Consider the following 17,366-nt stretch of genomic DNA (forward strand, 5'->3'; position numbering starts at 1 on the left):
GAGTCTGATAGCCTTGTGGGTTGCTTGTTAATTTCTTTATATCGTAAACCTGGATCTTTCCCGCTAAGTATATTTGTGCGTCCTTTTTAAAAATCGAACAATTGATCATGCACCAAATTGTCAAAGTAATCGATTGATATCTTAATGCCATTAAATTAATGTGATTTACGTCACCTGTGTTTGGCGTGAAACTTGATGTTAAAATGTTAAACATCTTTTAAAACATCAACTTTGACTCACTTTGCTCGAAACCATGACTTATGTGTCCTGCGTACTCATTGTAAAATGAAGTTTGAAAACCAATAAAAACCCACAAATGAATCACGCAAATTAAAGAGAAAACGATAACAGGAGAAAAAAGAATCAGTTTCCTTTTACGTGCCGCGAGAGCAAACTGTTCTGTTCCTGAGTTTTGAGATTTCTCCTGAGTTTTGAGATTCCGTTTTGATTGTAACTAGGGATAAATGTTTTCTGTGGCTCAATGGAACCTGTGCGATATTTTGCAGCAAATTATTCAGCAGACAAAACCCCGAGGCAAGTTCTCTCTTTCAGAACAAAGTTTCGAGATGAAGCCGTTCAACAAACCATGTCACACCCTGCTGAGTGGACAACCCCAAACACTTTATAGCACAGATTGTATCTTGAAAGATGTGTCATTGGACACATGCAAGAAAAGGTGTTTAGACCAAGAATACCCAATACATGACTGTATTTCTGCCATCGCCAACAACAAGCAAAACAACGAGTGCAATTACCTTCAAGTGGAAAAGAAGGTATGTTTTTCACAAAAAAATCGGATCTATTCTGCCCCCCCCCCCCCCCCCTCAGTGTTTCCCCCACTTACAAGTTATAGGTAGTTATATAGCACGTTACTAAGTAAGAACATAGCACGTGCGCCTGGCGGTCATAAAAGATTTATGCTCTCGAAGCCGGGGGGCTAAAACAGAATAGATTAAAAAATATTTTCCAAATATTTTTTGTCTTTTGGCAAAACTATCAGGCCTACTAGCAGACATATATTTTTCTCTTAAAATAATTTTACCAGCTGATTTGGAACTCTTTGGAATACCCCAGTCAAAATTGGAGGGCTATCTTGCAAGAATCTTGTGAGATAAGCGTCCGGTAATTGAATCTTGCAAGATAAAAATTATTTGAAGGATTCTTGCTAGATCTTGCAAGATAAACTTAATTTACAAGATTCTTGCATAATATGACAATATAACCGTTGAAGATCGTCTGGGGTATGATCCAAAATTGATCTTTAATGACTATCAGCTTACATAATGCTGTCACAAGCCGAGCTTTTCAATATATGCTGTCATTTATTATAATGCTGTCACGGATAAATATTTCACTTAAACAGAAAAATTTTTGTTCATAATTGTGGGGCAATACCGTTTTCTAGAAGTGTGTTTCGAATGAAAAACTATAAATGTCTTTGTTTTGATAATTCTAGTAAATCCATTTATGGAGATTCAATTCAGTTTTCCAACCCGGTTAAAAAACATTCGCCTGCTCATAATGTAACCATTTAAACCAATTTACACAGAAAGCTTGCTATTTTTTTGTATTATAAAGGTTCTCTTGTTTTTTTCTGGTTATTCAAAAAAATTTTCAAGCAATTGAAACCGTGCTTTTTTCATCTTAATCAGTTTTCAAACTCAGACTAAAAGTTTTCTGTGTGAACTTGAATTTGTTTTGAGTTTTTTCAGCCCAAATAAACCATTCTAACTCCTATTTAAACGTCCCTCGTACATAGTTTTTGTTGGTTTGTTTTATACAGATTTCCATTGAATAAGGTTTGAAATGTATCTTCAACTATGAAGTATATCTTTTGTTTGCGTACCAATAGTTTATTCCTCAAATTGTTTAATGAAGAAGCCGCATTTCAGTCGGGCTGAAAAGTTGACCTTGTCATACAGATTATTGATAAAAAAAACGAGAGTTTGACCTGGCGAAGCATGCACTACCTCATAACTCTACTAGTTCCCCTCATCCGATTTGGTATGCATTTTCAAATCTCACAGTCTCAAATTTAATTACTTGGCCCGAGAAATGTGATCTTTAGGTTAGGAAAAGTAACTAAAAATTAGGAATACTTGAAAGTAACTAAAAAATTTTCGGACGATAACCAACGTACACTACCAAAAATTTTATTCGAACTCTTTTCAATATCCTCATTGTTATTGCAGTTAAAGAATTCTTCAACAATTCAATCTTAGTAAGTGTTTCTGAAGTTCTTTATGGACCTCATACAAAATTTAGCCATGCTCATAGCTAGGCTCTAAATTTTTAGTCTAATTTTAGAGTCTAAACAACTACGCTCTTGTGTCTACGCTCGAGTGTATTCAGTGTACTTACGTTGCCATTTATTTTCAATATAACCGTACTGATCCTTATCAAACAAAAATTAAACTCTTAGGTAAAATTCAAATCTTTTTTGAAGAACCTCAAACAACATTGGGGACTCTTTTTTCGGATAAATGCAATAAACCGTTGGGCATTGGTCCACTATACGTTTAAGTTAAGTAGTTTTTTGGATTCTTATGTTAGCGTATCCTAATAGTTTTATCTGTTAATTAAAACGTCATCTCTTGTAATAAATGGGCAAAGTATTGAATATAACTTCAAATAGTTTATGTCGACCCAATTCCGCGGCCAATTTTATTACGACAGTGATAAATGTAATCAATCTCTGTCAGAGACCATATGTTAGGTCATCAACTAGTTCTAAACAAAAATTGCCAAGGTAGTGTGTGTTAGTTACATTTTTACGAAAGTTTCAGAAAATCTTCAAAGAAAAAATGCCGAAGAAATAAATTGTCAACATATCAAAAAATATGGCCAGATTGCGTCGCAGAGTGTTATTTTTTTTATCTGGCTTGCAGTAGTACCCAGACAGAAACCGATTGAGCAAGTTCTTCCGCTGTGTTTTCTTCGGATAAAATCTATCAATGATCAAACTTGTGACCCAGGTGTCGAAGAGTCACTTTATGTAGTTAAAATGAAAACTCTCTAATCCTCGTTGTCGAAAAAAACCGCTGTGTCGAAGTTGACGGGTTTTTTATGCTTTGTCACTGATTTTCTGGATGTATCATATTTACCCCTATTCAAATTTTTATTTTGGACTAAAACAATTTTCTTTGGTTGACGCACTTGGTTCTTCACCAAGCTCAGACTTATTCATCCTCAAAAGTTAAAAGTAGCAATCTTCTCAAGCCATTGAAAAGATACATGATCACTAAAAAATTGAAAAGCTGCTGCCAAAAATCAGGGAGCAACTTAATCGAAAAGATCTGAAATGGTTCTACAAAGATTTTTAGTAGGGGATTAAACTGTACTTCAATTTTACTTTCTTCGATTGGGGTTTTTTCAAACTAGTTGTTTTGTGCCGATCTGCCAGAGCTTTAAAAGAAAAACATTTTCAATACCAAGTAATCTCAAATTTTTACTTGAAAAAATCTTTTCTTTTGGTTTTGTTTCGTCTTCAAAACGTCTTCAAAACACTTGAACCCCTTTTCCGGTACCACAGAGGAGGTGACTGCAGTTTTATTCCATCGGAGTACTTTTGCCTGTGATTCTACTCAAACCTTTTTTTAACTCGAGGTTTCAAAACATCAAAGTTCACCCGTTTTGTGTGCTAAAAACATTGATACTTTTGAAGAAATTGAACAACGGAAACTAAGAGAGGATTTTTGCGAAAACCTTAAAGCACCAGTTTTTTCATTAAACTGTTAGGGCACTTCTTTCTGATAAAACTTATTTCTTGGATCTACACAAGCGATATCCTTGGAATTGATAAGTCCTACTCCTACTGATGTACCATACAAAAACAACATTTTTGATGCTAATCTAATTGAAGTTTCAATGTTGCGAACATGTTTTTTTCTTTAGTGTCCTCATAAGCAGTAAGATTCACCGGGGTTTTCATTGACAACAGTATGCTCTTCCTAATTTTTCTACTGACAGTCAAAATCTCTCGGCTTCGTATGTCTGAAACTTTCTAAACTGAGAAGAACTTTAATTTTCATTTCAACGCCTCTGATCTGTAGATTGTTGGGAAATTTAGATGCTTTGTTCTATTTTTCGCGTTAGACAAGTGAGTACATACCATAACCCTTTGTTCCAAAAAAAATTTCCTCGGAGAAGAAAAACTTTTCATCGATTGATTCTAATTTAACTAAAGCAAATTTTCAAAATTCCTACTGCGTAAACACATAAGAATTTGATAAATTCATCAGTGAACTCATTCATTAAAAAATGAATGTCAGAGATGTATCACAGCATCTTAATTTATGTCCATCGTTTTCACATTTAGATCAGCGCAACTTCATAGAAATTGAAAATTTACGACCGCTAAAGTTAGCATCAAAAGTTTTTCACTGATAATAGAAACAATCTGTTTCTTCTCCTTTTCATTGAAGAAATAATATGCGTCACCCACATCTCTTTCTTCAGAAATTTGTGAGACGTATGCCGCACAGTACAATTTTGATGTTCAACAACAATTTGTTAGATAGGGACCAACTTGTAAGCGCAAAACAAACAGTTGAAAAATGAGAATATGCCATAACGGCAAAAGCAGCGTGCGAAAAAAGCAACTTTCAAAAATTTAAGGGAGCTTAAAAAAACAGTATGTTAAAGATGTCTTCATTGAAACTTTTTAGAATTTTTTCGGATTTTTCTGTTCCCACATAAAATTGCAATGAAGCGTTATAAGAGCGATAAAAATCTTCTTTCGGCGCTTTCACAACTATCAATATTTTTATCACTTGTATAATATTAGACGAGATATCAAATCTGTTCGTTGATCGATTGTGAAAAAATCAATGAAGAAAATTGGTTCTTTTGTTCGTATAACACAGTAAAACTCCTAATTGCAGACCCTAAACTTGACAGCAATCTGAAGAGCTTGTGCTTATCAGCTGTTTCAAAAATTGACCAGGTTTTTTGTGATTAATTTTAGCTCTAAATCTGTCCATTTCACTTTTTCAGGACGATGGACTCTGGTGTTTTCTTTGGCCTTTGTGCGAACTTAATCATAACGAGATGGCGGAGAACACAGCACTCTGGTACAAAACTCCAAAAAGAGGTTTACAAAATTTATTGTTTTGATTTCAACTGCTATGACTTCCTCAATTTTTCGCTCTTTCACCATTTTTTTTTATTTCTTTTAAAATCTCTCGGTGAAATATTTTTTACTTGATCTAAAATCTGTTTTGGCCAACACCTCCCCCATAATATTGTTTGCATGCTCCCAGTTACAAAGAATGCGTTGTTATGTAGCGCTGTGCTATGTAAAGATGGCCAGATATCATCAATCTAGTTTAATCTCGAAATTTTTCAATGCCGGAAGAAATGAGCATTTGTTTGTCCTGACACCGATCAACTTCCTTGGTCGTTGTGCTTTTGAGTTCTTCCATCTTTTGTGTTTGTTTTTCAATCTAAATGGCTCATAGCTCTAATGGTACTCTGATGACTTTGCGTTTCGCTAAGAGATGTAATCTGAGAAGAGTACTTAAAAGATAGAAAAAATTGCCTCCCAAATTGTTTAGATAGGATAGGAGTATAAAAAATGTCTAAAGCAAATAGGTCTTTTGTATTTTGATATCGTTTTATTTGATTTTCGTTGGGATTTTCAATCAATTTAATCTTTCCGACAGTTCATGGTGATTTCATCATCGTAATTAGTGACTTCTGAAATATTCTGTAAATACTGCAAGAGTAACAGTTTGCAAACTATACATATGATGGAAAATCCGATTTTAAAAAGGATGTTGAAATAAGTTTTTTGTTATTCTGCAATCAATTTGATAAGCAAAGTAATTTTACATTTCATGTAGTATATTTTGTTTCTGTACTGTTCTATATAACAAAGTCAAAAAAACGAATGAATTTTTCAGTCTCAAGTGACCTTAAAATTAATGCTTTTTAAATCAAGAATACAAAATGTATACAAGAGTTAGAGGTTTTTAGGGAAAGAAAGAGGTTCCCATGACCCTCCCAATTTTCTCCCCAGTTTTTTTTTTATAAAAATGTTTGCCATTTCACTGTTTTATAAATTGATAAGAGCTTAACCATATTTTGATTCAGCAATCAAAATTTTACAATCAAATCTGTGTTTTGGGTGCAGTGTTGAACTATTGGGTTTTGATAGATACCTAAGCTATTCACTGAGAAGTAACTCTCCTTCGCCTTTTTGATTGGTGATCTAAAGCGATCAGAGACCTATTTTTGATGTCTCATTGATTAGGCACTCTAATAGTTTGGTTGGTACCTGTCATGTTACTATCTCTTTTCTTGGGATCGGACATCACTCTGATCGAATACTTCAATACTTGAGTTCATTTTTCGGAAAAACTCATGTCTTGGTATCTTGTCTCGGCAGGTTTCAGGTCTGCTTAGGTATATACCTCGACTAATAGGACGATTTGAAAATCCAGCAAGGTTGTCATTAATTTTATAGGCCGACGAAAAGCCTTTTCATAGGTAATTTCGACCGGGTATGGTGTTTTCACGCCTCAAAGATAAAAGTCAAGCCGATGTTTTCTGATGCAATACCATTTTTCCCAAACCGAAATTCTCAGCAAACGACTTGTATGTTCCAAGAAGTTCTCAAGTTCTAGAAAATGGAGGCGCTAAGCGTACAGCAGTAATAAGCCTACAAAGGATTGATGATCACTTCTTTCATTCTATAAAATTTCATGCGGATTTCGAGCTTTATGTTCAAAGCAAACATTTTCATTGGAAGTTGCTGTAAGGAAAAATTGATTTGTTTGCTTTGAAAAATCAGAAATTGTTGGTTAAAATAACATCGGCGTAGTTGAAACAATAGAGTTTTTATACAAAGCACCAAAGCCTTCGCAAATTTTTTCTGAGTAAAATAAATCAGATGCGTATTAGCTACAGAGTTCATTTTTTCTTTGGAAAAACTACTTAGTCAATTGGACCAATCAATTGAAACAATTGAAACCGCGACAATTAAAAGAAATATTATTGAATAAACAAAATCCAGTCTCAAAAAATAAATAAACAGAAACCATTTGAATGTGTGAACTGGTTTTACAGCTGGATTAGTGCGAAACAAAGTTGAAACCACCACCTAATTACTTCAACAAACTATGTATTTTACTCTAATAGTCAATGAAAATATTTGCGGTAAGGTATGAAAAGTTTAAAAAAAACATTGAAGCAAAAGCTAATTTTTTAAATGGTTTTCTACCTTGTATTTCTCGCCAAATTTTCACTAAAGAACAGTTAGTACCAGATTAACAAAGCGTTAATGTCGACAAAACGGCTTTTGGCATCTAGAAGTTGTCGGTCTCCGAGGTTAAAGCTAGTTTCAGGAGGGCAATAAAATCCATGAAGTCGTGAATCAATTATCGTTGCCATTACAAAAATGCAGGAATTTCATTACATTACATTTAAATAGACTGTCTTGTTTCGCATTTCCTTCCTCACTTTTCTTCAATAAGTCTACTACAAGGCAATATTACTCCAATGTTCAAAATATACGCCAACGAAGTATTCTTGGTACCCTATCAAATTAATTTTTCATCAATTTATGCGACTGTTGTTATGGCAACGAGAGTTAATTCATTTCCGGCACTTTTTTTCCTTTTAAAAGATTCTACTGGCGATGTTACAACAACTTGGATACTTCCGGAACGATGCTACTGCTAAATTAGTACCTCACAATTCGACCAACAGACAAGTACTGAATAGAACAGAAAAAAAAACAAAGCGAACAACAATGTTAACATCGACATTACCAAAAAATTTATTGCATTGAATGTCTCGTCTCAGTAGCCTTGCATAAGCTATGCTGAAAAATTACATCAGAAAAAAAATCAGTCTAGAAACGTCGCAGTCAGACGATTGAAAATTCTGTATTAGAAACAAATCAATGTCGAATCAGAGTGAAACGAAAAACTCACCCCGACAACTTGGAAAATGATATTCACTAAAAAAATCTCCTCGTAAGTTTCTTCGTAAGTAGAGTTTTGTGTTTACCGATATAGATGTTTTTAACGCCTCCAGGCTATTCAGATATTTTGCATTGTAGCTTAAAGTAGAAATGAAAAATTTGTAAGACTGGAAAAGGAAAACCTGAAGCAGTCTAAAGACGGAAAAGCGGAATCAGTTAGAAGTCCGAAGAAAAACGTACATTAAAATCATACATAATAAATGTACATAATATTAATCAAAGAAAAATCTGTGTACATAAGGTTAAAAATTAAAATAATCGAAAAAGGTGTTCTCATTGTAAAGAAACATGGTATTGCCTCCACACTTGTCTTTTCGATTAACAGAAATTTGCTGTCGCCATCAGGTGTAATTTGAAAAACAATCAAATAACAAAGAAAGTTTCCATGTGATAAATCCAGTAACAATTCTTTTTGTCCCGACACGAGATGATCTTTCCCGATGCGACATTTCATCTAACAGTGTTTTGTTTCTCTGTGACCTCTTCACAAACAGAACATTAACCGTGACTTGATTCCAATCCACGTAACATTTCGAGTAACAATTTTATGTGACACTTGTGATTTTTGTTTAATCTTGTGCAAAGTATTTGTTTGTAACGTATCAGAAAAAATCATGAAAAAAATAATAGTGCTGAGTTCCTTTTTCAATCATTTTCGTCAAAAAGGGCTGATAACAGCGAAAAACCAAGAGATAAATCGATAAAATCTTGTAAAAAATAGGAAACAGCAGAATAAACTTATAAATCGAGCAACTCCATTTTAAATATTTAAATTTCTGTGATGATGTCACAAATGTTTTGCGAGGTATATCATGGGCATGTAATTGAATTTTTTGACCAAAAATTTAAGCTGCGAACAATAGGAGTTCGCTACGAATATTAAATCAAATTTGTTTTTTCGCTTTTTGTTCGCGGTATAAGCGGTTTTTTTCAATGGTTTGGGAGATCCGATTATTTTCTTAATGTGAGAAGAGATTGAGCAAATTTATGCAGTAACCAAATTACGTTTCAAAAAAATGGTCAAAAGGGGTAAATTATTTCTAAGAATATGTCCGAAATTATCATTTCAAGAAATCTGCTGAGTTCAAGAAAGCTGCATTTCGAATCTGCTGAGTTTACCGAGGGAAAAAGGCTAAGTTTATTATCTAATCAAACCAACTTCGTAAGTTCGATTAAAAAACTAACCAAATCTATTCAACTGTGAGAACTTGAAACAATTTTATCTCTTATTGATTGTTTCAATACTAACGGAGACTCGGACTATTTTTCTAGGTATATTAGTTTCTCGAGTAATAACCACTGGAGATTAAATTTCGAATTTTTCAAGCCTAATCTTATAATCGACAACGGATATGGTTTTTTGCTTACTGACAAAACTTTGTATCAGTCATTTCCAATGTGGAATCAATCATTCCGAAGAAAAAATTCATCAATCCTATCAATCTCTAAAGAGATATCAGCGCAGAAAAATATCTATAGCGAAATTATCAAAGAAAATGCGCACCATCTATTATAATTCATTTCAAGGAAACGTAAAAATGTTTGGGAAAAAGACAGGAGCAATATTTAATTACACAAAAGGCTGCCAAACTTGGACCTCAGACTTTGATATGTATGAAGACTGATTCATTAAATACATATTGCAATGAAAATACAAGGGTATTATCAAACTATTTTTTTGACGTGATACGTCAAATTTGGCATATGGCCTGAGTAGTTTTTGCCTAGTGAGTTTTTGTGTGATATCTCCAGTTATTTGATGTTTCTTGAGCTGAAAACAAATTTTTACGTTTTTGGCTAGAATACAAGCAAAGGTAATTTGAAATGAATATTAGCAGTTTGTTGGTTCAGAACTAATAAAGCGCAAAGCTTCTTTTGATACAGACAGTTAAAAACCTAAAATGAACTTCGTAAGTTCGATTAAAAAACTAACCTAATCTAAACAACTGTGAGAACTTGAAACAATTTTATCTAATAATGAATGTTTATACTAACGGAGACTCGGATTAGTTTTCTAGGTTTATTAGTTTCTCGAGTAATAACCACTGAAGATTAAATAGAGGATTTTTCAAGCTTAATCCCATAATCGACAACTGATATGGTTTTTTGCAAACATGACAAAATTTTGTATCAGTCATTTCCAATGTGGAATCAATCATTTTGAAAAAAAATATCGTCAATCCTATCAATCTCTAAAGAGATATCAGCGCAGAAAAAAATCTATAGCTAAATTATCAAAGAGAATGCGTACCATCTAATATAATTCTTTTCAAGGAAACGTAAAAATGTTGGGGAACAAGACAGGAGAAAAGTTTGATTATGCAAAGCGCTGAAAAACTTGGATCTCAGATTTTGATATATACGAAGACTGACTCATTAAATACATATTGCAATGAAAATACAAGGGAATTATCAAACTATTTTTTTGCCGTGTTAAGGCAAAATCGGCATTTGGCCTGAGTAGTTTTTCCCTGGTGAGTTTTTGTGTGATATCTCCAGTTATTTGATGTTTCTTGAGCTGAAAACAGATTTCTACGATTTTGGCTAGAATACACGCAAAGTTAATTTGAACTGAATATTAGCAGTTTGTTAGTTCAGGACTAATAAGGCGCGAAGCTTCTTTTGATACAGATAGTGAAAAAGCTAAAACGAAGTGCTTTTAAATTTTACGGAAAATTGTTCAGTGCCCCATTTTTTCCCAAAACAAAAGCTTACAGTTAATGTTAATCTAAATGTTAATCACTTGTTTGAAAAAAAATTCTTGCAGCTGAAGCCCTCACTATTGTTCGGCAGTTTCTATAAGACACAATTTGATGTCAATAAAAGGCAATTTTCATTTGAGAAAATTTAAGGTGTTCTCGACGTGCTGCTACTTCTGTAATCATCGCCCTTATAAGTTCCTGTGAAAATATGTCTTGGCTTACTAACATCAGTTGTCGTAAAGTTTTTGTGTAGTTATACGCTGCCTGAGTTTAGAGACAAGATTCCTCAATAGCTTTCAAAAAAGTGGTCACTGAGCCTTTTTTCTAACCCACAATTTCCACTCAATTGTTCCAATTTTCTTAGTTTTGTTGGATTTTGATAAAAAAAAACGTAAAGAAACTAAACTTCAATAAGTAGAAGCTTGTCATATGTTTTGATTTTGATTGCTAGCTTTGAATAAAGTAGTGTCGTCAGAGACAGCTGGAAGACCTTTTCTTGCGATAACTTCATCTGATTTGTTATCCTCGGCATCGACCTTTGTCGGCTTGTCCTATTAAAAACTGACAAGCTTAAACTGGTGTTTGATAAAGAACTCCTAATAAGATTTTTTTTCAATTAAAGCATTTTGAGTCTCACTTGCACTGGTGTTGCAATTTCTACAACCGTTGTGAAGAGAGTTCGTTCTAAAAAAAAGGTTTTTTTCGTGTCATGTTGTCACCATATCGGCGTCATTTGTCAAGTATTCTTTAATTTAATCTCGATGAGATGCTTCTCTAAGTCACTTAAGTTGTTTCGATAACCTAAAGCATCATACTATGACAATGAACCATAGAATGATGGATCAGTGAAAACGTACCCAGTTTGAGGTCCCGACCCAAATTGATTTCTAATCACACCCAGTCGAGCGCACAACGGTGTGTTTCCAGACCGAAATTACAGAGTCTGGATGGAAATGTCGAGCGCACCTCACTCTGTACCATAGTCTGGAGATGGACAGATGAGAGGTAAATTTGATCTGAAAAGTCTGGACCATAGTCCGGAGTTGGTTTGATCAGAGGTCAATTTGGTCTGAAAAGTCTGATATAGGCAGATTCGAGCGCACTTAGGTCTAATCAGGACCAATTTAAACAGGATAGTCTGACCATTACCATTTTGAACGCAGTTGAGTCTGATCATTGACGGACTTGACCGTACTTAAGTCTGATCATATCCTTTTCGAGAGCATGATAGTTTGATCAACAAATATTGCGAACGCATGTTTATGTTTAGCACAGGGATCGGCTAGGATTTGAGATTAAAATAACATTGTTTAAGGTTTGAAGGCTCATTAGAAATACCAGAAACTCTTCTTTTATTGACTATCGTCTATACTAATTTGAATCAGGGGAGCGCAATAAAATTATGAGTTAAATTATTTCCAAAACCCAAATTTTCCAAAAAGATGTCTTTTGTTTAAAATACGTTTAAAATTGGAAAAGTGCAAAAGGTTTTGATCAGAGAAAAAATTGATAGACCACGCTGAACAAAAGGCAATATTGCAGGCAATTGATAGTTTTTGGATCAAGGTATCTGATGAAGTAAACAAAAGTTTCTTTCACTGCTATATGCCACAAATTTTTGTGTCTGCGGTGTTACTCGGACTCATCAGAGGAAAAGATGATGGAGCAAAAAATAATACTAGGCAATCAAACTTTTTTGGATTAAAAACTAATGGTTAGTGAATAAACGATTCATTTAGTGCTTTTCGCTATAATTGTGTATGAGCATTGTCATTCCCGCCACATCAGAGGGAAAATAATCAAAGAAAAGTGCTACAAAAATAGGCACAAAATGTTTTTGAGTCAAGATCTATGAGTAAGCAAACAAACTCTTCTTTATGGCTATTTGCTTGCTTTGTTCTAAAAAGTCTCTAGATCTTCGCCTAGAACCTCAACTTCAAAGAGGTTCTGCTTTACATTAATAGCACCAATGTTTATATGACACACCAAATTATCCAATTCCCTATCGTTGTTCGTTTTATTACTGAATAAAAAAGACAAGCGAATAAAACTTTCGAACTTTTTGTTACAATATAGACTTACAAATTGTTTTAATAATATCCCACTGTTAATACAAAAAATTATTTGAGGAAGAGTACTGTTACTGGAAAAAAAAGTGGCACTGAGAAAAAATGCTACTGCAATCTTGCGCGTGAACAAAGAACTCTTGGAGGAAATGTCAAGATTAGGACAAAAAAGTGTAAATGGAAACCATAGGGACGAAAGAAAACTGTTGCTGATAAAAACACAGGTAGAGACAATTCACTAAAGCCGGAAAATTTTATGGGAAATATTTCTTGGAGAAATGTCACAAAAGGAAAGAAATAGTACATTTAAGGTGTAGAAAATACTGTAGCTGGAACGAACACGGGGAAATACTGATAATAGAGCAGTCGCAAGCTAACTAAAACTACTAGAGAAATGTCAAACGAGGTACAAAATACTGTTACTACAAATGTCTTTGGTGGGAATAAGAAATTGGCACTGAAGAATTTGCGGGGGGGGGGGGGGGAACTATCACTAGACAAAACACGGTTAGAGACAAAAAGTTGATTAATGAACAATAACAAAAATAATGTCAGAGGTCACCGCAAAATTCATGGGTCACAAAAAACTGTTACTGAAAAAGTAACGCGCGAACAATATACTGTAAAGGAAAATGTCAACGGTCGGACCAAATTACCATCGCTGAATTCACAAATGGGAACAAAAAAGTTTATTCGAGAAAACATGAGGAAACAAATTGTCACCGGAACAGTTGTGGTGGGTACAAAACACTGATACTGATATATTGATGGAATGGAATAAAATACTGTTATTGACAAGGTCATGATTCGTGATAAAAAAATGTTACTGGATACGTCAAGGGGAATAAAATTTTTAAACGAAATATCACAAGTGAGACAAAACACTTGCTAAACAAATCACTGTGAGACAAATTGATGTTTCTGGAAATGTCACAGAGCAAAAAAAACTGCTGCTACTGAAAAGGTTACTGTAGAAAAGATATGGATACTCGAATAATCAGGCGAAAACAAAAAAAACTTGTAGAAAACAAGTAAAGGTTGTACCAAAGTACTGTTTTGGGTACGAACAGAATAGTGGGTTTGGTAAAATCAGGACTGGAAACAATATAATTTCATCAGAAAAGTAACAGGTGGAGATAAAATACTAAAAATGACAAACTCGAACAATTTTTATGGTAAGACTAAATATCACGAGTGGGAAAATTACGGTTACTGGAAACACAAGGGTTAGTGCCAAAAGACTCTTAGTGTTAATGTTAAGATGTGTCATGATACTAATACTGGAAAACTCAGAGAGAAAAACAAGAATTTACTGGAAAATTATGAGAACAGTTACTGGAGAGTTCGATATAGTGATTCTTGAAAAATCATGAGAAGGACAAATTGCTCATTTTGAAAAAAATCCCTGAGATTCGAAATCTTTTGAAAAAATATCAAAAAAATCATTGGTTTTTTTACAGGGAAATTTTCAGAGGAAGCGTTTCAGCTGGGAGCCAAGTACTGTTTATGAATATTTGTAGGTGTTGACAGAAAAACTAAAATTTGAAAATTGCGGACAAATAATATTCCTTTAGTTGAAACGTCTTAGGTGGGATCAAAAGTACTCTTATTTTTGGTGTCCAGGGTGAAAAGGTTCTGTTACAAAAAGTGTCATGTGATGACGAACTGTCACCAGATTAGTCATGGATGGGAAATTTTACTGGAAAAATTACCTTTAGAGACAGAAAACTGACGCTGTAAAAACCACTGGGGAAAACTATCAATGAAATCTCAGAAGTGAGACTAAGAACTCTTAACGGAAAATTAATGGAAAACAAAAACTGATGCTACAAAAATCAGCACGGTAACAAGGCAAGCGAGGTTTCAGGAAAGATCTTAACTGAGACAAAATCAAAATACTGTTGCTGGTTAAGTCATGGGTTATTAAAACGTTACTAAAGCAAACTTCACGAGCAGTACAAAATACTGTTACACAATGGTTCTTGAGATGACAACCGTGTTACAGGAAAAATCCTTGGTAGATATAAAATAGTATCACTAGAAAAGTCAAGGTTTAAAGCAGTATACTGCCGACGAAAAAGCAATTTTCAAGGAAAAAGACTGCTTTTACTGGAAATTTCATGGGTATTAACAAAATACTGTTACTGAAAAATTCATGGGGAGGGTCAAAAAGCAATTACTGGATAATTCACGAGGGGAAAAATAGTTAGAACAATGGTTTAACTTTGGAAAAATACTCTTACTAAAAACATCAAGAGTAACAAATTACTTTTACTGGAAAAATCATTGGTCGGTAGAATGTCTTATCACTGTAAGAGTAAGGGATGGAGATATTGTGCTGTCACTGGATAAACACGACTGAGGAAAAAGAGTGTTTCTAGAAAAGTCATTGATAATGACAAATTACCGTTACTCGAAAAGTCAGGGTTTGAGACAATGTACTGTTTCTGGAAAACTCACGGGAGAAAGAAACGTAGAGGAAAAGTAACAACTGGGAGTAAAAAAAGTTTTTTGGAAAAGTAACCGGGAGGACAAAACTCTGTGTCGCGAACTTGCTGTTACTATAATAGTGGATCACGTGGGAAAAGACCCGGTTAGACGAAATGTCACAGGGAACAAACTACTATTACTGGAAAAGTCAATAGCAGGGACAACAAACAATCACTGAAAAATTTAAAGGGAACAAAATTTTCTCAGATAATGGACACGTCACCTCTGAGACAAAATACCGTATCCGGAAAAGTCACTGGTCGGGAAAGACCGATAAACCAGGTTGAAGTGCCATCCGGAAGTGACCTCTGATCAGACCAAGTTCAACATACACGGTTTGTTTCCAAGCCAGAACTACATGTTCTGGGTTTTCGTTTTGCATGGAAATGGTCTATTCAGAGGTCACTTCCGGATGGGAATGGTCTGATCAGAGGTTACTTCCGGATGAAAATTGTCTGATCAGTTGATCAAATGAATCGTTAGAGTTCTTATCGAGTTGAAGTTCTTAAGAAGTTAAACTCGAAAAGAACTCTAACTATTTATTTAAAGATCACAAGACCGGAATATTCGCTTTAGAAATAAAGTATGGTTGCAATAGAGAGCTATCTGACGTATGCCCCAGCCATATAGGAGCTATTGACATGTATCCGAAAGAAGCTTGCATTGTTAACGACACGGACAAAGACAAATGTAAGGAGCGGTGCACGAACAACGACTGGCCTGAACACTGTAGGACAAACCTGGAGTGCAAATTTCTTCAAGTGCGACCATCTTTTTCTGACACATGCGTGATGTCAACCAGCAATTGTGAGCCAGTTATGGAGAAAGATTTGCAGCAATCATTGACTGAATTGTGCATAAAAATTGAGACAATCTCTGTTGAAGGTAAGATCTTGAGGTGAACCTCTAAGAGCACAAACAATCACACACATAAACACACACGCACACACACATTTCTATATATATATATATATATATATATATATATATATATATATATATATATATATATATATATATATATATATATATATATATACAGATAGATATCTTCAAACAATGAGGCTCGATAAGGTGCACTACACATAATATTTCGACCAGCTCAGAGACTTTTCAAATAATTTTCTGTGCCAATCAAGAAGTGATAGAAAACTTAAGAATTTCATTTATTGCTCTAAAATAGTTGTTGTAACCAATAAAAAGTGTTTGAACTGGAACAACTCGACAAATTGAATAATATTTAAATCTTTAATTAGAGGGCCAATTATAACTGGAATAAGGGAGTCGATGAGGCTAAACAAACAGCAAAGAATTAAATGAAAACAACAAGCATTAACAACCACCAATAGACTCAATGTCTATCAACTTTTTGAAAAAAAAAAGATTATATTACCAAAGTCAAATTAGCAGATGGAAATTAAACTTCTCAAGTTATTTTGCACATTAAGAGAAAAGTTACTACACCTGTTGTTTGTGTAAAACCAAAAAAGGAAAACTAAACATAAAGGTATATACTTACTGAAATCTATCAATTTCAAGCTCATGAGAACCATGATCTATCATTTGAAAACACTAAATAGCTTCATTTACAGCTCCACATCTCCATTGGAAGCCACGGAGAACCGGCATCAAACAGATTTTCCTGCAGGAGCAGAAAAACGGAAAAAATAATTTTAGACAAAATCATATTAATACGAACAAATACAGGCCAAAAATCAAAAAATCATTGAACATTTGCAAGAGGACTGTGCTGAATCCTTAAAAGTCGTAATCAATCCACTAAAAGCATTAATGTAACCAAAAGCAGCTTCTTTCAATGCCATTGTCATGATCTCCGGCTGCTCTAAAATGTGAGAACGGGACAAGACAGAAACGAATAACTTGAGTAATTGGAAAGTGATCAGAAAAAAAAAGAAATGTTAGGAAAACTCAAAGTATCAAAGCGCAAATACCGTTAAATAGTTATTAAAAGGCCACTCTGGAATATATTGTTAATCAGTCAAAATGGAGCGCATCTCTGTTTGCTGAGACTACACTACTATGTTACGAAAATAAGATAAAATGGGACCATCTCAAAAGACAACTAAATTATTAGTGAATTCTTTTGTTGAAATTATAAGT

At 34.1% G+C, this 17,366-nt stretch overlaps 1 protein-coding gene across 1 annotated transcript; it reads left to right on the plus strand.

Annotated features, from left to right (window-relative positions):
• Positions 1 to 464: 464 nt before the first annotated feature.
• Positions 465 to 16,130, plus strand: LOC142355580 (uncharacterized; the record flags this gene model as incomplete). The annotated part of the gene is made up of 3 exons (XM_075407694.1): positions 465 to 773; positions 4,996 to 5,092; positions 15,822 to 16,130. Coding segments are annotated over exons 1-3 (715 nt in total), but the record flags the coding sequence as incomplete, so codon positions are not given.
• Between the last annotated feature and the right edge of the window lie 1,236 nt (positions 16,131 to 17,366).

Source organism: Convolutriloba macropyga, unplaced genomic scaffold, assembly GCF_964194025.1.
Source record: "Convolutriloba macropyga unplaced genomic scaffold, txConMacr16.3 SCAFFOLD_4099, whole genome shotgun sequence".
NCBI lineage: Eukaryota > Metazoa > Xenacoelomorpha > Acoela > Convolutidae > Convolutriloba > Convolutriloba macropyga.